Below are 22,812 nucleotides of genomic sequence, written 5' to 3' on the forward strand. Positions count from 1 at the left end.
GAGCACGTGGGACGCGCCTGGGCGGAGGTCCGCCGGTTTGCACAACCTCGGGGGTGGAAGCCGTGAACTGTGCTACCGCCAGGACGTGTGTGCAGAGCCTGGCTTTCGGTTTTGTGCTGTCCGTGCCCGTTTGAAAAATACGTGTAAATTGTACTCGCAGCCTGCTCTTCGGGGCATGTGATTTTAAGAAGTGTTTTCCTAAAACATCGTGAAAAAGTGAAAGAAGAAGTGACACCCCAAGTATTTTGTGTGCTGTAGCCCGAGCTGTACCTTCTCGTCTCAGCTCTCTTCCCCTTCACAAGCATTGAACAGACCCAGTTTGCAAACCCCATTTTATTGGGATAACTGCTCGGTCCACGAATTCAAGGCTTATTCAGTCAGGTACGTCTAGTTTAGATGTACAGATAAAGCTTCACTTTCCTAGAGAACGGGCTTTAGAGTAACTGCCTTTTCTAAGTGATGAACGCAAACATCAGAGATTCTATGAAAATATAATTTTACACACAGCATGTATGTTACAGAAGCAAGTTACAAGTATAGGAATAGGAAAGTAACTTTGAAGAAAGTTGGACAGAAATAAACAGATTCAAAACAGTGAAAAATACGAGTCCTGGGTATGATATCCCAGAATAAATCCACTGAAGTCAGTGTTAGAGCAATGCCAAACTGATTTAAAAGCAACATCTTTTGCTTTTATCAGAGAAACATCTGGCCAACAGCTTTTGTACCCGATACCTCTTACCCCCATGTATAATATTCCTTACATCCTCCTTACGGCCTTTGTCAATCATACAACAGTAAAGTCTGAAGAAGGCTGCAGTGTCAATACACAAATAAATCTGGACCCAGGTACAGCTTATCAGAGCACCAATCCTTCAGCTCCAGTAACAGCAACTCCAGGATCTTCACCTTCGCTGTCACAGAGCAGAGCTGCATACAGGAACCCACGAACAGTGCACTGCTATCAGTTTTGTCTCAGGTGTGTCTTTTTTTTGCTAATGACTTGTGACATTAGCATGGATGGAAGGTACAGGAGGGCCAGCCCCAAAAAGCAAACCTTTTGTCCAGTCTTGCTCCTTCTCAAACAGCCTACTCTTGTGTTTCCATACAGGGTTCAGTCCTTGGCTCTCTGGTGGCAGTAAGCCTATTAAATGTGACCATGGTTAGTTATCTGAACGGATCTAAGAACAAGAACAGGCTGCCTCCTATATCAGCTATCAACTATTTTCTTCATGAGAAAACTGGATAGCTATGGGCAAGGCTGGACTGGAGCCTTATCCATTAGATGCTCTGATCATATTAACAGTGCTCCAAAACCAAACTGCTCATCTGTGAGTAGCAGAGAGGGATATGGAACTGACAACTACAGACTTTGAAAATTGTCTTAATTTTCTCCATAAAATTCTTGCCTGGGTGCGTGGCTCTTGCTGAAATAAAATTCATGTGTAAAACCTGAGGAAAGAAACACTTAAGAAAAAATTTCAATTAATATACAACTGATTGCAGTATAACAACCCCATGCTCTCTTTACCACTAGCAATCATGCAACAAAGAAACCATTTCCAGGGAGTAAGAAAAAAAAAAAATCTTTTCCAAAAGAGACGTATTCTCTCTCTGCAGTCCATCGATGAACTTGTTCATTAATGAACTTCCCTACTACTGTCTGTAAGGAGAAAGTCACCATAACAAATTGTCCAGAACAGGAGGCATGTTGTGTTGTGCCAATGTGGCACAGAGCCACAGAAGAGTATTGAGCTACTTCCTGGACAGTGAAGCAGAGAGAAAATAAATAGTATTGTTGCTGCCTATTATATTTGGCAAAAATATAAAACCCAGTAGGAACTAGTTGGATTTCCATAGTAAAATAAAGTTATAAGCCCAGTGTTGTGTTAACAGGAGACGATACAAAACACCTTAGCATCCACTAGAAAAATGAGTAAAACACAGTATAATGCGTGCAGAAATATACAGAAAGCACTTGCACTAGTATAAAAATATCCACAGTCCTCAGACAAATGTAAACTGTTACAAAATAATTCCAAGAACAGGAACATGTTTACAAAAGGGACATGTTAATATAAAACAGTAAAACCAGGTTTACCCTCTCCCAGCCTCATGCACAGCACAGAAACACAGGGTAGTCCATGGGAGAGCCACGCATACTGAAAATGAGCAGAGTCTTTACTTGCCATTTGACCTTCTAGGTTAACAGTGTCTGCTGCACACTGCAGCCAGCACTCTGGAAGTACAGCTGTCTGGCAGCAGAAGGGCAGAGACATTCAATGCAGAAACAAACAAGTAAGAAAACCCACAAAACCAAACAGAACAACCCACCCTCAGGGATTTTTTTAGGGCTTGTTCTTTCCCAAGCAGTCATTTATTTCTGATCGTTCAGACACCCCAGAAGCAGCATACCAGGGAACTGACGGTGTAGTTCATAGGGTTTATCTTACTGTCGTGGGTAAGCATTTGGTGACCCTGGCAATGAGTGGACACAGCAGCACACACTGATGACCATGCACAGGAGGTGACAAACTGTCTGCCTTGCTGAAAGAGGAGAGGGCACGAGTGCAAGGAAAGAAGCTCAACAAGGAGAGGGATTATAAGTACCTCAGGGAAGCAGCTGACCCCAGCTCCCCTGCAAATGAAATCCTTCAGCAAATAAGCAAGCACCGAGATCCAACGGTCCCCATGGCAACAAAGCAAACCCAGAGGGCCTCAGAAGCAAGCACAGCTTTGGAGAGCAAGTGGGAAAAAGAAGGGCTAGGAAATAGAAGCCTGAGTTTGGGAAAAAGGGAGCTTTACCAAGCTGGTGATCTTTGCTTTAGACATGAGTAAAGCTTTCAGAAGACTGTCTTCCCTCCCCAAGTCAGAATTCTGTACTGTCAGTCTGGGACATCCAGAAAGTTCACTCTGCTCCTGCAGCATGTGAAAGCTGGACAAAACATCAGCTCGCATCATCTAGCAGCTTCTTCTGAGTCATGAAGGCAAAGCTTCACATTTTTTGCCATCAGTGCAGATTTATGTAATACCGCATACAAGAAACCAGATTTGAAGTGCCCAGACCCCAGTCTGCAGCACATTTTGCAGGAACGGAGAAGTAGGGGAAGTGAGCAATGTATCATTAAGGCCTTCAGTGCTTAGCTGACAGAACAGCAAGGTGTTTCTTTCCCACAGATGTGCCATTTCCGTCTCAGAACACTGTCTACATTTGGCCGTGGCAAGTCAGATGCCAGGTGTCCATGCACACAACATGCATTACCCGTTGTTTGCAGAGAAGCCTTCTTTTTTGGCAGCTTGAATTGGACTCCTTCCAGCACACATACTTTTTGGTCATTCTTTGAGCTCAGCAGCCAGTTACAGGTTTCCATAGCAACAAGACTTAAAAGCTGATTAATTCTCTCCATGGTCTTCTTCCACCCAGGCCACAATTTTCCCCTCCCAACCAGGAATGATGTCATCATCATGGAATACCTACAAAAAAAAAAAAAAGGGGGGGGGGGGGGGAAGTCTAATCATGTCTGGAGTCCAATCACTCTTCTACACTGAGAGTAGCATAAAAGGCAGGCATCAAGTCAGAGATCCTAGCTCAGATTTCATTACACAGCCCAGAGAACATGCACCTCATCGATCATTCACTCATCTGAGTAATCTTTTCAGATTTTAGATAAAAACAGATTAGGGCCCTTCTTTAACCAGTAAGCATCAAGATTATTATTGGCGTGTTTTTGACAGGAAAGGTAAAATAAATGCAGGGAACATGCCTTTTCTAATTCAGACTACAATCTCCAGCTGTTTCTGCAGAATGGCTACCTAGTCAGCTGACTGTTCCCAGACAGGGTAACCCTTTGCAGTTGTCTTCATCAATTTGTGAAACAGGAACTATCTCAATAACCTTTAATGAATCCAATCCACACCAACATCAGCCTGAGCATAAACAGGGCTGTAACGCAGCACACAAAGGAAAAGATGCTGCAAACACAGTTATCCCTGAGAAATCTTTAAAAGAAAGCAGGAAAATGTTTTTGAATAAACCACATTTGCCTGAACTGTGTCTCATTGCAACAGGTTTTATAAAGCCACTTGAAGGGCTAGAACTGTATTCTGGGGTTTTGCCTTGTGCCCCCTGAGCAATGCTGTGCCACAGACTGTCCATGCCAATACACAGCTCGTTGCCCAAGAGGCTCCGCAACCCCCAAGGCAATTGCAATCGTATTGATGCAATTGTTCTGGCCGGGGATGAAAACATTCCATTTTAGCACCTTACCAGAGAAGCTTAATCTACAGTTGTGAAAATAGACAGTCTAATTCAGGGGCAAGTTCAAAGATTTCATTAGTTTGGAAGTGAGGTGATCACAGTCTCCAGGGCTGTGTGGTAACACTGAACCCAAAGTAGCCGATAGCTAAATTCCACACTTACCTCCTCCTTGACTGTGCCAAACTCTGGATCCAGGGCTTTGAAGTGGTACCGGTGGGTTCCTTCACGATCAATAGCTACCTTAAAATCCTTCAGGGTCACTTCCCCTAGCCTGCAAGGGAAGAGTTTGGCACTATCCCATGGTACAAAATTACCAGATTTAGCTCAAGTGTTACTACATGGAAGGCAGAGCCACAGCACAAGTCTAGTTAGGCATGTGACACCCTGGCCGCAGGGATGTGAAGAGTGTGCCCCTCCAGGAACACACCTGTCAACCCCAAGGTCCTCTTCAGTGGAAGAATTGCCTCCTGATCTACTAAGAAGCACCTCAAAACAGCTTTTTCACTTTCTTTTTTGCATTGACAACCATAGTTATTTTGACAGGAGCATCCTGCACTACATGCCACAATAGGGCCACTCGGCTGCTTTCTCTTGCTCTTGGAAGTTAGTAAAGAGATGAATCTCTTATTGCTCCAAAGCAAACACATCAGTTAATAGACTACTTTAGGCAGTTTTTCCCAGACAATGGTGTGAAATCCAATGCCCGCGTTAATGTACAGCAAACCAGGGCTAGTGGTAACCATACTCAGAAGAAATCAGACTAATTCTTTAAGGGAGACAAGCACTTTCCACATCAGTGTCAGCAAGGCAAAGCCAGACCTCACCTCTTTGGTATGTTGACCATGAAAGGTGTAAGGGAGCGGTCAGTGAAGTACAACACTTTGGTGCAGGCACTGGTGCTCATCACAGGTGTGCTGTGAGAATGAGGCAGTTCTGCAAAAAAGAGAGCACAATCATTGGGGAACAGCACATCTCCTGCCACAACAGGAGACAAAAGGGATGGTCTCAGCAAGTTTGTCATCACATCAGCGAACCCAATGATGGGAAGAGATTCTTAAGAGGGTGGCTAATCATCCCTGTTGGGCAGGGCCAGGTATTCCCCTGCTTACTGGAAAACTTTCGTTTTTAAGGTAGTGTCACCATTCAACTGTCTTCTTAGCATAGAAGATTTGCCTAGCACTGTCCTCCAGGATTACTGTCCCATCTGCAGAGGGGCTTGCTGTCACCATCTACTCCACACTGTATTCACTACCTCAAGCCCAGACAGGAGAACCTTTCTGGAGAGAAAATGACGGAACGGTATGCCATCCAGTACTGCTACATTGGCACTTTTCTTCACTTACAGATGGATAAAGCACAATGAAGTGACCGATCATCATCAAGGCAAAAGGTTATCCATCTTCCCCCATCGTTCCATTCTAGTCAGCCAGGATGGGTGTTTGTGCATGGAGTTTTCTTTGCTCATTTGTGTTTCTTTCTCTGACTACTGCCTTGTTTCCTGCTCCCCTGCAATGTGCTGTGCCAAATGCAGAAGTAGAAGGTGGTACACACTGAGTGACTCTACAGTTTTAAGATTTCTAGCAGGCAGAAAACACTATGGACATCCACTCAAAGGCTTTCTAATTTAATAAGTCTTCAGAGCCACCACTTGGAGCTTTTTACACCTACAACCTTACAGACTTTCTAGGTGATGTTTACAGACAACACTGGAAAAAACCAGTCTTCATTAGTAAAAGCAAACGTGGAGCTGCTGCAGCTGGAGTCAGGAAATGTGGTGCCAGAAAGGGCTGTTATAGATATATATGAAAGGAGATAGACACTGAGCGGGGAACAAAAGAGGCAACTGTACAGTTCCAGTGTCCACTAGATGGTGCAAGCCAGCAGGAAAGCTGAAATAACATCGCATTTCTCACGCATCCCAGCAGTAATTGTTTGTCATAGTTATTTATACTGCAGTACTACTGAAATGGCCCAGACAGACTCCCACTGTGATGGTGCTTTACACACAAGCAGCCATAGATTGTCTCTGCCCCCTTTCCTTTGCAATGAGGTCTAGTCTGTACACCAAATGACTAAAGGGAGGAAAGCGAGCTCTGGTAAAGGGAATAAGAAGCTGGAGGTGGCAGATTCCTGAGGGGTTGCTATGCCCTGGACTCTGGCCAGGAAATCTGAGCAATGAATTTGGCAGCAGGAGGGCAGGACCTGAAAGGCACTTACTCGATTTGGGAGGCCAGGAGTCTCTACACTCATTTGTTGCTCTGCTTGCTGGTGATTTCCCCCGGATCTAGGATGCAAAGCCAAAAGAGCAAGAATAGTGTTACTTCCCAGGTGGAGCTCTCATTGCTTCTTATATTCAAGTTGTGTGTGAGGGGCAGAGTGAAGAGCCAAGTGCCCTATGAAATCTTTACCCTTCTCTCTTGCCTCTTCTGTGTTTCCATGCGGTACAGCCGTCCCATGAGGCTGGAGATGCCCTGCTCCAGGCTGTCAATGGTGTGGTGCTGTGGATCATGGCCACTGAAACTGTTCCTGAGGCTGCGAAGGGCATCACGAACCAGCTGCAAGTCATTTGTCTGCCCAAGAGACCACAAGTCAGTCAGACTAACTCTAGGCTGTTTTCCTCCCATCTAGAGCCACAGGTCTTAGAAAGGGGAAATATCTCTTAACAAGATAAACGCTTCCAGGGTATTTGGAGCCCTAATCTGCATCTGTCTGGGAAAATATCCCTTAGGTGCACTTACCCCTCGGTGGGCTGCGGGAGCAACTCCTTTTCCTGCTGTCTGGAGGAAGCCATTGCTCTCAGCACTATGACCACTGTAAGCCATCACCTGTTATGGGGAAGATGTGTGTGCCACTACAAATGTAAGTGTTAAAACCTGCCCAAAGACCCAACTTTGCAAACTTCAAAATGATGAGAGGGCATCAAGACTTTCCACATCAGTGATATAACTCCCATGTTGTACCATGTAAATACACTAAGGACTATGCAGGCAGACCTATAGGTCAGAGCACAAACACGACTGCTTACGTACAGGTGGAGAAAAGAGGCAGAGACAGGAAAGGGCTTGCTGCTACATCACAGAGGGCTCTCTGCAAGCTCTAGTGAGCACAATCAGTGTTCGAGTGGCACTGTGCAGGGACAGATATTGGGGCTGCCACTCTTTCCACCAAGACAACTCCAAGTGCTCAATACCAGGGTTAACAGGAAAAGGAGGAGATAAGAAGCTAAGCCCTGGCCTAACTATTAGCCAGCGTCAGAGCTGAAGCTAGAAGCCAAGAGTCTCTGGCTTCCATTCACCCCTGTTTCATCCCTTAGGATATTAGCACAACAGGCTAAGCCAGAGTGCTCACTGCTGAGAGCTTTGGTAAGTTGGATGCCTTGTGGAATCTGGCTGCCTTGGTTATGGCACTGACACTGAGATTGCAGAGCCAGGCTTCTCTGGGATAAAGTGGATGATTTCTGGAAATAGGTAGCTAGACTGTGCTGGTCAGGAACATCAGTCCAACCGTCTGATGTTTAGATCAGGCCTCCCATACCTCTTCAGCTTCTCTCTTCATGCAGTGAGCTAGCAGGGCCTCTTTGTGCTCCAGCTCCCGCTCCAAATCCACCTGTGAGGGGAGTAAAAGAGTCAGCACAAACTGACCTACCAAGTGGGTGCCAGCTCTCAGGGTATCAGTGCAGCCCACCTGCTCCATACCTGTTGGTAGCTGGCCTCAGAAAGCTGCCTCAGCATTTCATCCAGTTTGGTCTGATGCTGCTGTAAATGCCGATCCTTCTGGCCCAGTTCTTTCTGCAACACAGTAATCAAGAGAATCAACTGGACAATAAGGCTCACAAATCATCTTCCAATGGCAGGGAAAGTTACGTCATCTACCATGATGTGGTTTCTCTACAGGCTGACTTACACAATGTGTCTACTTCTAGCTAGATGTTAGAACTGAGTGGAAAAGCTTTCTTTTTAAAAAACAAAACAAAACAAAAAAATCAGTCAGGTTGTTGTTGCTCAAAGTCCCCAGCAAAGATCCAATACTCAGGCCAGACAACTGTCCCAGAGAAAACAGATTCCTGAAGGACTAGTGAATAATCAGGTGACCCAATCTGACAGGCTTCTGCACAAGTGTTAGACACTCAGCAAACCATCACCAAAAACTAAAATAACAGATCTGCTATAAAAAGCTGTGGGTAGAACACAAAGAACATCTGATCCCTCCATCTCATTACAAACATCCATGGCTATTGCAGCTACTGAAAACTCCCCAGTGCCACTCCCAAAAGTGACTGAGTGTCAGAGAGACAGCAGTCACATTCACAAAACTGAAGAACCACCAGACGCTTCCCCCAGCAAAGCCTCCAGTGAAGAGAGGTTCCATTACTTTGTATTCTGCCAGTAGCCGGTTTCTCTCTTCAACCTTCCTCTGAAGGTCAACCTGCAGAAATAACACATAGGTGTGAAGTAGGTATTCCTGGAGAGTTATGACAACCTCTTTTCCCCTTGTGCTAAAGGGTGTGATCCGAGACCAAATATTTGCAGAGTTCAAGGGAGCTGGTTTCTAAGGATGGCTGGACAGTTCCCTTCCTTGCCCTTCTCTCTCCAGAGAGACACTGTACACAGCAGTTCTACCTGTCAAAGTGCCACTTATTAACCCAGGGATGACAATGATGAAGGAAGAATGCAACTATACTGAAAACATCAAGGGAAGCCCCTCCCTGTTTCAAGTTAATGTCTTGCGAGGACAGGAAGTGGGAGTGAAGAAGAAACTCCAGCAAGTCTCATGGTACTAGTTTTCACTACACAGAGACCTTTGACTGGTCGTTCACTAGCCCACAACCCCAAGAACTATGCTGCAACCACCAACTCTACCCTGTGGCTGCTGGAGCTCCCAGGCCCACCAACCTCCTTCTAAAATAATCTAACCCTCAGCAGCTCAGTGACTCACGTTCTGGTTGTGCAATTCCTCCTTGTCCATGTTTGCTCTCAGCAGTTCCTGCTTTAGCTGAAGAACTGAAGCATCCTGTTGAATCAGCCTTTGCTGTAAAGCATCCTAGGAAAAGAGGTCATATGTAGGGAGGTGCAAGATAGAGGCAGAGACCCTTCCCAGGGAAGTGAGTGACCTACACCAGTGTCCATAACAGGGTGGGGCCACTCACAGGGCTGGAGTGTTCCCAAGGCAGCAGAAGGTATACAGATATCTGCCCAATGGGCTCTCAGTCCTCCTGTCTTTCTTTTACCGAAAAGTGATTTCCCTGCCAACATTCCAGCCATCTGAGCCAGAGGGATTTCTGTGCTGAACTTCCTGCTCCAGAAGTGGCCTGACAATTTGCTCTTATGGAAGAAAATCGCAGTGTCTTTGGAGGGTCTTTTCAGTGGCCTATGGCTAGTGTCTCCAGTCATGCATCTGCAGCATCCAGAGGGCGGAAAGAGGCCAAAATCAGCCAAGGACTCAAGGAAACTTAAGCTCTCAGTGTGACCTAGTTGTGCAATGAAATTCTCTCTGAAGAGGCCAAAGTCAGGACTAATTCCCCACCCTTCACTCAGCGTTAGGGAGAAGCCGCAAGCTCCACCTTGGACAGCTACCGCTGCTTGTTTCCTTCTCAGGAGCCTGACAGCCAGCTCTAAAAATACCTCTGCTCAGGAGTAGACTTAGTGTTCAGAACTCCAGAGGAAGAAACTGAGCAAACAGGAGCCAAAGTTGTGAAAAATGCTGCAGCTGAAGAGCACAAAGGTAGTCCTGTGCTCTTTTTCCTCTGCTCTCAAGAATGAGTTCACTGGGCCAATCCTACTGTGCATATCCCAAGACCGATGCAGGGGCAAAGGGGGAAAGAGCCATGAGAACCAAGCAGGCATCCTATGCCTTCTATTTTGTTTAGGGGAAACAGACGGAAGATGGGCCTTTTGACCACAATCGTACAGACAGAAACAGAACGCGGGATACCTAACTCCTTGTGCTTGCCTTAACTGCAGTCTCTCCCCAGAGCCAGAATCAGACCATAGGATCCCCCACCTCGAAGTCAACTAAAACAAGTCCTTGCACAATCTGAGATTCCTTAGAGATATATGGTTGCTACTGGCCCTACTCATGGGCTGCAGCAGAGTTTAAAGCTTTACCATATTTATATATATTCTACTATATACATTTGATGAAGTGCCCCCATCCTCACCTTTATTCCCTGTAGGTTTCGAGCTTCTTGTTTGTATTTCAATAGCTCCTTCTGTAAATGCAACACAATTTGATTAAATGGTATCTTGTCACCCCTTCAGAATCAACCAAAGTCAGTTTTCTATGTCCCCAGACACCTGCTTCAAAAGAAAGCACATCCTAACTTTTCCCCACAGATCAAAAAGCATGTCAGGCCCTGAGCCATTTTAATGAGTTACAAACATGACAAAATAGTTAAGCAGCTTCTTAAGCCTACACTATTAAAGCCATGAGAGAAAGATTTCCTAGTCCTCCAAATCTGTCCTTCAGGGTAATGTCAAATACTTCTCTCCCAGCATCAGAACTGGTGCCAGAGCCAGCATCAGCAGAAAGCTGAACTAAGGCAGGGTTGACAGGGCAGGTTAACTGCATTTATTTCCTACTAGAAAGACTGCTTATATTCAGACATGGCTAGAAACCTAACAGCTGTCCTGGATAAGATTTTGAGAAGCCAGTTCAACCAGAAAGTCTCCAACTTCAAGAGTATGCAGGAAAAAAAAAAAAAAATGTATTTCAGGGCTCATTTAAATTCCAGTAATATTCACCCCAACCCCCATCAAGAAGGACAGAGTCTGCAAAGATCTCTTGACCCAAAATCTCTTTCCCCTTCATCTATCCCCCTCTAACCTTTAGGTCTTGATTTTCTTCCACACTCTGGTCCAGGCGACTTCGGATTATGATCTGAATGTTAAAAACCATTATTATTATTGTGCAAGACACTTGCCTGTGGCAAAACAGTGCAAAGGGCAGCTTGATCAGAGAAATGTAGGTACGGCAATGTGCTCACCAGTTGCTCTTCAGGGCAGGCTCCGCGTTCACAAAGTTCAAAGGACCCTTCCTGCTCATCCTCAGGTAAAGATCCATTGAGCAACAAAGCCTGGGAAGATGAAGGGAAAAAAAAATCTCCTCTTCAGGGATTTCAAAGGAAGATAGCCTAGCTGCAGCTCTGGCTAACAGTCATTTATCTCAACAGTTTCTAACCAGTTTCATTTTCCATTTCTGCTGACTTATTCCCCTCAAAAATGAGTAGAATTCTTCACGAATGAACAAGATTTATCTTCTATTGTAAAAGCTCTCCCAGAGATATCTGTCAGCCAATACTCTTCCATACAGAAAGACACCAAACAAGAACAACAACTCAGATTTTCAGGGAGTGAAGTCTGTCCCAGGCCTCAGTCCAAGGGTAGCCTTCACTACAATAACAGATTTCATGTCCAAAGCAGAGACTGAACCAGTTTACATTGTAAGGCTTCTCTTCTAGAATGAGACTAAAGCATCCCTTACTGAAAGAACTCATTCTCCTCCCTACACATCTACAAAGACTTCAGAAACTGGATATTCAAGGAAGTCTTAATTCTGTTCTACACGTTCAGAACTGTTGACAACATGAGGGAAGAGCCCTCACCCACACAGACAGTGAAAATCTTAAGCTACGCCCCGTGCTTGAGGAAGACTACTAGAAGCACAGTATTAACTCCTTCAGCAGCTCCAAGGCAGCCCAGATGTGTGCAGGAAGCTGCCAGAATTCCCACAGTACACTGAATCCAGCCTGAAGGAGGCGAAAAGCATGCACTGTAAGAAGTGTGACTAGCAGGACCAGGCCAGATCTCCAGCAGGCTATACCATACCAGCTTTCTCTGGTGGTTTTTACATTGACCTTTCAGTCCCTAACTTCCAGGACTCGGGGCACTTTGTATGTGCTGGAATGTTGGATAACTGGACACATTGGAAAAAGTTGTGCCTTTCTTTCAGTTAGCTCTCTAGTTTATTTTATTTAAACTCCACGGCTAGAAACAAAATATCCCATTTGGAATTATACTCCAGTTTAGCCCCAAAAGACTTCAAGGCTGACAGGTCAGGTTCTGCCTGCTGACAGAATTGTCCAGCAAGTACCAATCTGTATTCAGTTAATGCAAAAAGCTCTTTGGAAACTGTTTTCTGAGTGTATCCCAAAGTCCTCCCAGCAGGACACCCAAGCAGGAATCACACAGGAACATAAAAAGCTGCCATGCTTTTAGCCCCTTATGGAATATATGTATATCAGTCCCCTGATATTTCAACCAAACTTTCGTGAACTGGAGGCTCTTAAATATTGAGCAAGAAGGGGGGGGGGGGGATCAATTAATCAAATCCAATTTCTTGGCTAGCAATATCAGCTGCCTCTTCCTACTTCCAGGGAAAGAGGGGAAAGCAATGCCAGCTGCTCACCCTCACTCCTGAAACATGGGGCCAGGGCTGCAGGAAGAAGACATGCCAGTCCCTCTAGTGCTCTCTCCCCCTGCTCCTCCTGGGCACATAATGCAACAGGATTTTACCAGTGAACCAAGCGATTTTTTTTTTTTTTTTTTTTTTGGAGTCTTTTGTTTCCTGTCCATTGTCCACAGGGAAAGTGCCTGCCCACACCCCACCCTCTGCTCGGGCTGCCTATGCTTCTCTGCTTCTCACACAATCTCTGCTTTGTTTACTGGCACATAAATATTTACAATTCAAAGCCAGCATGGTTCCCAGCACAAACAGAAAAGAATATTCCTGAGAGAGTTCAGGGTCTTTACCATATGGATCAGGGGCTCTACTACCCATGCAGAGTCAAACACACTGGGCTGAGAATCACTTGGTCAGAGGGGGACAGGAACAGGCAGCAAGGAAAAGGTTCCACAAATAGTTGCATAGAGAATGTGCTATAGTTCAGCTTAGCTCACTGAAATTCAGACTGATGCAAGTCTGTGTGACCCCTGATCAGCTCTGTGAATCTTGATTGATTTCCTGACATTCCTTGTCTCTCTGCATTACTTCCGATCACAAATCACAGAAAGACTGCTGTATTCTCTCAGGCTGCTAACAAAACCAGCAGGCTGCTAAGTGCCCTGGTGAAGAATGCGAGTCCCATCCCCAACATGTGGGAAAACACCGCTGTATCTTTACCATTTTGCACAGTAACATATGTGCTTTGCACAGGAGTTAGCATAGCATCACAGGACAGAAGACCAGAGCCCAGCTAGGATCTCAACTCCAACAAAAAGACAAAGCAGACACAATCACCTTCTAAACACAGGCTTTGTTTTAGATTCTCTACAGCGGTTCAATTCTTACCTGCATTCAGGGTGCCTTTTGCCCTCTCATAGTCCACTTAAATTACTATTAGTGAGTACCACTGATCTTCAGTCATCACAGCAACATAACCTTCCTCTCTCTCTCCACACCCTTCTCTCTCCCTCCCTACTGTATAAGAGCCTCAAATCATGTCAAGACTGAGTTTTTGGAGAAGCCTGAGCTAAGAGAAAAAAAAGAAAAAAGGCTGTGTCTGAATTGCACAGACTGATGTTAAAATCCTTTCTCTGAAACCCTCGTAAATATACTGGGGCTTTCCTCCTTCCCCAGGCTTAGTTAAGCATGCTACACAATAATGGGGGACAGGTATACCCCACCCCAAGCAAGACTATGGCTGGATCCAGCTGTCTTCTAAATTGCATCTGCAACAACAGAAAGGATGGTTTTGGCATTCTCAATTCTGGAGAAGGTGACCAGCACCAAAACACAATTGCAGGAGCCAAGAGAGCCTAAACGTTGCAAGAAAGGAAGATGTCAGAGTGCTTAGTCAGTAGCATTCAGTTGCTGGATAAGGTCTCCACTGCCTGCAGACAATATACCCCAACACCAGCTATCCACACTATCAGAAATAACTGCTCATTCATGAAGAGCTCTTCTCTGAAGGGATTCATCTCACAGGGTGATACACAGGGAAGAGCCAGCGTCTCTATTTAACTAAGGTGACCCAAGAGACCAACGGACTTATTGCAGAATCACCCCAAGAGACCTCATTAGACAAGGACCTTTATTCAAATATCTGAGTTCCAGGCCAGTGTCTCAGCTGCAAGATAACCTGTTTTCCAACTACGGCTGGTAGGAAGAGAAATGCATGTAGAAGGGAATGCTGGCCAAGCAGAAAATCTATTACCTGCAGACCTGAAATCATCTTCTTTGCTTCCTCCATTTCCTTTTCCAAATGGTCCTGTTGTTCCAAAAGCTGCTCTTCCCATGAATTCTCCAAAAATGACCCAGGGTTGTCTGCCTGCCACTCAGGCTGGAAATGAGATTCTGTCCCTTCTGGAAAAGAGAGCAACTGAATGTGGTCATGACAGAGAGAGAAGTCCAGAAAAGACTTGCACCACACAATAATTGCCTACTGTTCACAGTAGCTATCACTAACAAACCAGTATATCTTCTAGCCAGTATCAAGGAAGTTGCTACAGCTGTAACATCTTGTCTAATCTCAAGGATTTATGCCTCATTCTTTATGCAAAGAAAGCTTTCCTGCACACATATATAGAAAAGATAAGCATCTTTCTCCTTCTTTAACTTTGCTGCATCTGATTCCTCAGTCTGGAGATTTCAGGGCACATCACAGGGAACAATGTGCTGCACCATAGAACCAAAGAACAGCAGGTTGGAAGGGACCCCAAGGATCATCTGGTCCAACCTCTCTTGGCAAGAGCACCCCCTAGGCAAGGTGGCCCAGCTCCCTGTCCAGATGAACCTCAAAAGTATCCAGTGTTGGGGAAGTCACCACTTCCCTGGGGAGATTATTCCAGTGGCTGGTTGCTCTTGCTGTGAAAAGTTATCCTCTTATGTCCAATTGGAATCCCCCCAGGAGTAACTTGTACCCGTTACCCCTCGTCTTTTCCATGGGACTCCTTGTAAAAAGGGAGTCTCCATCTTCTTTGTAGCCACCCTTTAAATACTGAAACATGGTGATATGGAACATGGAACACCAAAGAACCTGTTTAAGTCAACTAACTCACTTTCAGCCACTCTTCTTGTCTTTGTTTAATGACAGGAACGAAGTTTTATCATTGTTTTGTACCTAGCCATTCCAACATTAAAAGAAGGAAACAATCTCATGCTGTTTCTTGAGTAACTTCACACTAATGGATCACTGGAATTAATCACCCCACCTTTGTCACTACAGCAATGAAGCCTAATATAGGAAAACAGACAAGTAAGCGGAGCATAACCCAAGCGATTTTCAAGTTAAGATAACAGTGTATGAAAGAAAAAGTTAACAGTAATTCAGCTGGAATTATGTTCAGGGCTTTATGCCCCAAATCAACTCTGACTAGTGCAAATCATTCTCTTATCCACTGACGTTGACATATTATGGCATTATTGTAGTGTTAAAAGTTTTGGGATTCAGTTTTATGTGAACAGATACTCGGCATCACATTCTCTACATTCATTGCAGTCACTGGGGAACTTTTCAGCAAGTTGATGATACAAACAAATCCCAAAGAAAATGTGAGCTGAAAAGCATTATCTGCAAGGTACCTGTTTTAGTTTCTGTTTCTTCAGTGTGGATGATCACAAGTCTTTCCTTTTCCTCTGATGGGGCTACAGTGGATTCACTCTTTGCACTATGGATAGGACTGGGTGATGTGAGACTGCAGAGGAAAGGAGAACAGTTAATTTTAGTGCTGATCAGCATCATCCTCATCTAAGCTAAAAGTGAATATGCAGGCAGGCTTGTTGAAACTAAGAATTATCTGCATACTAGAGAAGCCATTAACAAACCAAAGCAGGAATGTAACTTTTCCATCACTACATCAGTGTCAAAGCGGACTAACTGATAAGTAGCACAATGTGTCTCTTCATTTTCCTTAACAGAATGCAAGTTTGAGACTGCCACCACAGAATTCACACACATGCACACAGGGGTAAAACCACACTCTACTGAAGGCTGGCTCAGAAATAATTTATTGCAAGCCTTATGTTCATACTACAAGCTAAACAGCCACCCTGGCTTGCTTCATCTCTCGCTCTGGCTTTCAGAAGCATCTCTTCATGAACTTGAATTTCCAAGGGCAAAATACCTTTGAAAGTCAGATACCACTCATGTTCTTAGGTTAAAAGTTCTTGAAGATACACACATATTTTCACTGGAGCCATCTCAACTGACAGTGATGTTCCAACAATCTTTTTTCAGAAATTTTTCCTACATGCATCACCCAGACAACATGAAAAGGTGGCTGAAGATCACTGACTCATTCATTGTACCTCTAAAGTTGCAGGAACTAATCCTTGCAAGTGTGACCAGGAGTTAATTTTTCATTCCCCCCAACACAGAAACAAAGGACTGAGAACAAAAATAAAACAGTGTGGAAATAATATAATAGGTTTAGAAAAATAAGAGGCTTCGACAACTTGTCTTCCCCATCTTCCCAACACTGCTGCTACATATTCCACAGCTCACACAAAATCAGAAAAGCCTTGCAATAGAGATGGAAATTACTTACTTCCTAGCAGCTCCGTCTGGTCCACTCCCACAGCCAGTGCTGGCCTACTTCTCATTTGCATTACAGACCTTCAAGCAGTCTAGTCTTAATGGTCCAGACTAAATGGCCTTTTGCTATGTTAAAGCAGAAGAGCAATGCGACTTACTAAGTGAAAGAATAACCGTGTTCTAATGGGGATCTCTTAACAGCTACAGTACCTGTTCTCTCCTCCTCTGATAGAGTAACTGTGACTGATAAAGGGGTCCAGCCCACCTGCGTTTCCTCAAGGATTCACCTTCAGGAAGGCTAACTCCATTAAAGCAGTCTCTGATTAGGTACATTTTGTATACGACACTTGAAACAAGCCCCCTCCTGCTTGTTGCTGAATGGGTGCAGAGCATAAAATTAAAATAATTGTTTGGGAGCCCAGAGAGTACTATTGGGTTTGCATTATACAATAAGGGTCAGAGGAAAGGATGAATCTTTCAAACAGCATAGCTACAAACAGGAAGCCCCTCTGGGCTTCAGAGGGATTTTACTTCCATCTAGGAAGAGAACTTGATAATGCCCCTGCATATTCTCAGCTGATACTCTGAATGTGCCATCATCCTGATAAGGCCACTGAGGAGTGCATTGCTGGTTCTCATCCATGCAAAAGGTGAAAGAATGAGAGCTGTCCTAGAAAAACAACATTAGCAACTGTTGGGTGAGAAGAGGGTAAAACTTAGGGATAGGCAAGAGCAGGGAACTAGAAAGAAAAATGAGCAGTACAAAAACCAGGGGATTCAGAGCCTGGAAATAACATTCTTCTCTTCCAAAGTCTACTCCTCTCAGTGCTGGACCCACAGCCCAAAGCAAATACAAGCAGGGGGTGGGGTTAAGTGGTCAATACAGGTCTCCACAATATAAAGTTTTACAGATAATTTCTTAGGCATTCCTGTGTCTACAGTCTCCTTTCCAGGCAGTTCCCCTTTTTTAAGAGGCCAGTGGGTTCACATGGCATCAGTGACAACCTCTCAAACCATGCCAAACAGTGAGAGCACCACTGAGATGCACTCAGATGAAGAGGTAGTACAGGTCAGGTTGCCTCACACATTAATGCCATAAAGTTAAAGCTGGAAACATTTCTACGTTTTTTGTATTGGTCACTAAACCCATTTGAGTATGAAATATCAACCAATGTAATTTGTTCTTTAAAGTACATAGCAATTCACGATTAAAGCATGCAGAAATAAGTGCCGGGAAATTAAAGCTATTTAAGACAGATTTATGATGCAAACTGTTCCACTTTATTCCTTTTACCAGTTGATTTCTTAACCCATATTCTTCCTCCACTGAGTCTCACAGTTGCCATACCTGCACAGTCAAGGCTTTAGGGCAACAGCCCCAGTGATAAATTTGAATTCTCATAATCTTAAGAAACACCCCATCCCTGCTGTTTCAAATGACAACGGCAACAATCGCTCACCATTTGACCTGCTTCCCTCCCATGATCCCACTTTAACCTTTCGCCTCACAGAATCCGTTTCCCAGGGAGCTTCAGGATTCTGGTTACAGACATGCCTTGTCCTTTCACATGCTCAGAATTCAGTGCAGAAGATGCCAGCTTTCGTCAAACTACTGAAGAAATATTTGCAAGCCAGTCCGCTTCACGTTAGCTGAAAGATTCCCAGCAAGAAAAAAACCTCAGGGTCTTTGCAAGAAACCATCAGATGGCAGATCAGCAGCCCCCACACACGTATTTTGATTCCAGAGCCAGGGAATTCTGCAGCCTGTGTTTTGCTTTTGCTGGTTTTTCTCTCGGGTTATTTGTCTCTTGCTGCTGCATTTTGGTCAGCTGCGCACCCAGTTGTTTTCATCACAAGGACTGTGCTCTGGATTTTCAGCGGTGTTTTTCATCCCATTCTGCCCTTCTTAGACTCCAAGCACCTGCTGCAGAAGCCAATGAACAGCCAAGAGAAGGTGTTCCTGCAAGCAGTAGGTTCCCTCTTCCAGGCGTGGATGCGGTCTCGGAAGAATGCATGCAGCACTTCCCAGCCCTATGCACTGTTTCCTCTTCCTCGCTATCTCCAGCTCCCTCTCCCTCCTGCTGTCACACAGCCTGTGCAAGGCAGAGCCTTTTCTCTGAGATGCTTGGCTCAGAGAGGGGGAGGGAAGGCTGATGGAAGGGGAGGGGAAAGGGAGATGGATGGGTGAGAGGCTCAGTGGCCTGGGAATCCATCTGATTTTGGCAAATTTTCTATGAATCATTTCAATTGCCTTTGCTTATTAAAGCTTTTGTCTCTGGGAATTGTGTTATTCAGGCTGTGAGCTCTCTTACTAAAGAGTTAATGCAGAAATGAGCTGATGCTAGGCAGGGGATGCTGCCCTGGGACAGGCACTACAGCAGTACAATTAGATGGGGGGAGGGGGGTGTTGCAGTTAATAACCACATCTCTCACTAATAAAAAAAGTAGCTTGTTTCTCCCAGCCAGTTCTCATAACTAAGCTAGTACATTTCTGTCTGGAAGGAAAGAGAAACAAGCAGCTTGTTTTCATCATGAAGCCTGGTGTCAGCAGAAGACATCCCCAGGAGCTGGAGGTCTGATTGCTCCGTTTCTTTTGGTACATACACTTATGTAAAGATTCTCACAATATTATGTCTTATCAACAATGATATTCCAATTACCATATGGTAAGAGAACTCATAACATTATGCAAAAAACAAAATACAAGACAAGGTTATTTAGGATATGCAGAGAAATTTTCACTCGCCACCAAAATACAGCCACATGAGCAAAGAGCAGTTACCTGACAATCCATTATAGGGTAGAACAGTACACAAAATACTACAGCTACCTTAAACCGAAGAATGAGCAGAGGGAGCAGCATATTTCACTCTCTGTCCTACTGAGATCACGGTTCAAGAGCCAATACTAAGTCATTAGCCATGAAATCCTGTTGCCAAGACCAGAATTTTTACATCTCCCCTGGAATGACAGCTTCAAAAGTACACTCTGCTGACATCATGTGGAGGCAATGGTACAATACTGGCTCACATGGAGTTCCCACACTCTTCCAAAGGTGTATGTCGGTATTTATAAACATGACTTCACAATGATATATACCAAATGTTGGGGATAAGTACAAACTATTGTATTTTTTTCTCCTCTGCTGGGCCAAGCAACCTTAACTCTCAGGTACACAAAGGCCTCTTCTTACTACGGAGCATCAAAAGTGGCCGGTGAAATCCTGTGGAGACATCTTGCCTGCTGAGAAACTGTCAGTGGCAATCTGTCCCAGGAAAATGGACCTCCTCACTCCTGCACAAATTGAGGACAGGGGTGGGGCTGGTGGGTAGCTAGCTGAGGCACTCTCAGGGAGCAGCTCAGGCAGGACAAGGAAACAACAAAGCAGAGCTGGGACTTACACTGGGGACTGGAAACTGCGGATCAAAGAGAGCTGCATCTATGCCCATACAGCTCTGTTCTTATTCTGTTCCAGCAAAGATTAAATGGAGCAAAGCATCATAACCAGAGGGAGATGTAATATACTCAGTTACACAGTTCTTTGTCTACAAGCTAGTTTCTTGTTCTCTGGGGAAAAAAGGAAAGGCTGTCCTTTACTATGAATGTATCCATACAGAATCGGGTCCCCCTCGTTTTTCTTCAAAAGCCCCTTCAGCTATGCTGTCTCTCCTGTATCCATGAAAACAAACAACACAGCCAAGTGACTTCCTTCTCCCCTCCACTGCTCGAGTAAAGTGGGGCAAGAGTTTTGATTTCTGCCCAAAAGCAAAGAGTAGTATGGAGAGCTTGTAAGGCACCAGTGTAATGTGTTGTAACTGGCACGTGCTGCTCAGGTTTACAGCTGCAAGTTGTGGCACCTCCTATTGGAAATGGAATATATGCTGTCATTCTAACCAATCCTGTCTTCTACAGCTTCCATTTCCTTAGAAAGCCTCCATTTGCACCAGCTTGACCTTGCTTAACTTGTGCAGTCAAGAACCCCAAACAAGGCTAAGGCTGTTTGTAACACAGAGCACATAATTCTCAGGATTCAAGTCCTACTTCAAAGGAGAAAGTCACCTCCAGTGGAAACCACACTGAACTCTGACTTTCAGGCTTCACAGCAGTATCCGGAAGATTTTTCATTAAAATATTGAAATGCTGCACTTTAGATTGAAGGTGAAAGTCTGGGGGATAGAAGGGTAAATTAGATAACAGTAAATCTAGAGACAATTAAAGATAATGGATGAGGCCATAATGGTAATGAAGACACAGCTGCAGATCCCCCCAGGACCATATATCTGGATTAAAGACTGGTGTGTTCCTGTCACTGCTGTTCAAATCCACATGCCCTCTCACTGCCATGTCTCTGCATGGTGTGAGGTTTGTTGGTTTAAATTCCTTTCCTCCACATGTTTTCTATCAGCTCTGAAATATTCATCCTTTGCACCCTAGCTACTCTGGCCCTTTCTTCCTGTGAAGCACGCCACAAACTCCATTTCAGCATTCCTCTTGTCAGCACTCCCTCAAAAGGCTCCACCTGTACATTCAGGTTCCCAGTAAAATCTTTAGCTGTGTCTTTCATAATTCTATTCCCCTGGTCTCACTGAGAGACACTCCAGAGCTTTAGACAAGTGTTACTCAGAAGTTCTGACCTCTTATCTATGCAATCACATCATCATTAATAAGATCGATTTTCTCTGTGGGAGAAATGGCGGTAAACCACTGCTTCATGTTGGTTCCTGAGGCTTCATTCTCCAGATCAGGCAGGAGACTATACACTGAGAATCTTTTCTATCAGAGCTAGCAAGATCACAGAGATAAGGGCACTCTAGGGAATGTCAGACAAAGGACCATGAGGTGACACATCTTGGCAATAAAGTTCCTTACCTGGAAGAGTGGGACTCCAATGGCATGTTCTGTTGCCCTTCATACTGCTGCACCAGTGCCCGGACACTCCAGTAGGGATTTTCAATCTCCTCATCCATGCTGCTATTTCTGGAGATGATAATCATAGAATGAGGGAAGCCTCACCTGATAGAGCAGAAATCCTTGTCTCAAGAAGGAGGGTAGGAAAGCTAATGAAAGAAGAGACAGCTAGAAAACCAACAATTAAGAAAATTCTCCTATGAGGGAGCTCCATCCCATCTTCTTGGTGTGAGAGAAACACAGGCAAACAGCCCTCCCCTTTTAAATTCATCCCTAATTCTGTGACTAGAAAACTACAAAAGCTCTGGAAAGGCAAGGAAAAGAACAGAATGGCACAAGGACTAGCTTCTCTGAAAAACTCCTGGCCCAAAGTCTTTGCAGGAGAAACCTTTAACATTTAGTTTTTTAACAAAATATATCATTTCAGCCTCATTTCCAAACTCCTTCATGGGTACTCCCTTGAGCCAATATAATATGGGCAAATGACCTTCAGTTGTATAAATTAAACCCTCAATAGATGACCATCTGGCTTGCATTTAAATGTCATTACTAATATTATTATAATCCACATAGCACCTTTTGCAAGCGTTAAATGTGCTTTTCAGAATTACACATTCCTTCTATACACAGGTCATTTTCCTTCATTATCACCAGAACTCCTCTGCTTACATGGTAGGCTGCATCAGCTGATTAACAGCACACAACATGCTACATCTGCCTATGTAGCACTAAGCATAACATTGGGGTGAACAGCAAAGCAGAAGACAGAATGTATAGCCTTGTACAGCAGGCTCAATGCCTCAATTCTGGAACTGCTCCTGGATCTGTTATCAGTACTTTTTCTTCACTTGAAATGAAGATGTCTCCAGGTAAACAGCATCAAGAAAGAGCACTGTGCTCCGCATGAAATGGGGAAAAAGAGGCAACAGAGTTCTATCTGGCTTAGCCAGAAGAACTGTTCTTTTCCAGCGAGATAGAGATCTCTCAGTTATTTTGCTGTTAAATCTGAAAAGAACCTGGAATACCTGCAGTCTTCATCATTAAGCAGCCATGCTCAGTCAGTACTCCCCTTTGTTAGGTCACTATCTACTTCAGTTTCAGTAAGAGAGCAGTATTTTGTCTCTATTTGTTTGCACAACAGGAGAGCTACCTCACACCAGACATTGTCAGGATAGAG

At 44.5% G+C, this 22,812-nt stretch overlaps 1 protein-coding gene across 4 annotated transcripts in view; it reads right to left on the reverse strand.

The window, feature by feature from the left end:
• Nucleotides 1–318: 318 nt before the first annotated feature.
• Nucleotides 319–22,812, reverse strand: part of DIXDC1 (DIX domain containing 1) — a 42,465-nt gene continuing 19,971 nt past the window's right edge. For 3 of the 4 annotated variants that reach the window (XM_014949624.1, XM_014949623.1, XM_014949622.1), the window contains 16 exons: nt 21,597–21,704; nt 15,776–15,888; nt 14,409–14,557; nt 11,241–11,330; nt 11,081–11,134; nt 10,416–10,466; nt 9,194–9,298; nt 8,630–8,683; nt 7,954–8,046; nt 7,793–7,864; nt 6,997–7,083; nt 6,667–6,828; nt 6,476–6,542; nt 5,083–5,191; nt 4,421–4,529; nt 319–3,474 (listed from right to left, as the gene is read on the reverse strand). In XM_014949624.1, coding sequence (XP_014805110.1) covers nt 3,394–3,474; nt 4,421–4,529; nt 5,083–5,191; nt 6,476–6,542; nt 6,667–6,828; nt 6,997–7,083; nt 7,793–7,864; nt 7,954–8,046; nt 8,630–8,683; nt 9,194–9,298; nt 10,416–10,466; nt 11,081–11,134; nt 11,241–11,330; nt 14,409–14,557; nt 15,776–15,888; nt 21,597–21,704 — 1,504 coding nt within the window. In that variant the 3' untranslated portion in view covers nt 319–3,393. Of the gene's footprint in view, nt 3,475–4,420; nt 4,530–5,082; nt 5,192–6,475; nt 6,543–6,666; nt 6,829–6,996; nt 7,084–7,792; nt 7,865–7,953; nt 8,047–8,629; nt 8,684–9,193; nt 9,299–10,415; nt 10,467–11,080; nt 11,135–11,240; nt 11,331–14,408; nt 14,558–15,775; nt 15,889–18,187; nt 19,402–21,596; nt 21,705–22,812 lie in introns of those variants that run through there. The other variant, XM_014949625.1, reaches the window with a different exon arrangement.

The sequence above is a fragment of the Calidris pugnax genome, unplaced genomic scaffold (assembly GCF_001431845.1).
Source record: "Calidris pugnax isolate Ruff unplaced genomic scaffold, ASM143184v1 scaffold180, whole genome shotgun sequence".
Lineage (NCBI taxonomy): Eukaryota > Metazoa > Chordata > Aves > Charadriiformes > Scolopacidae > Calidris > Calidris pugnax.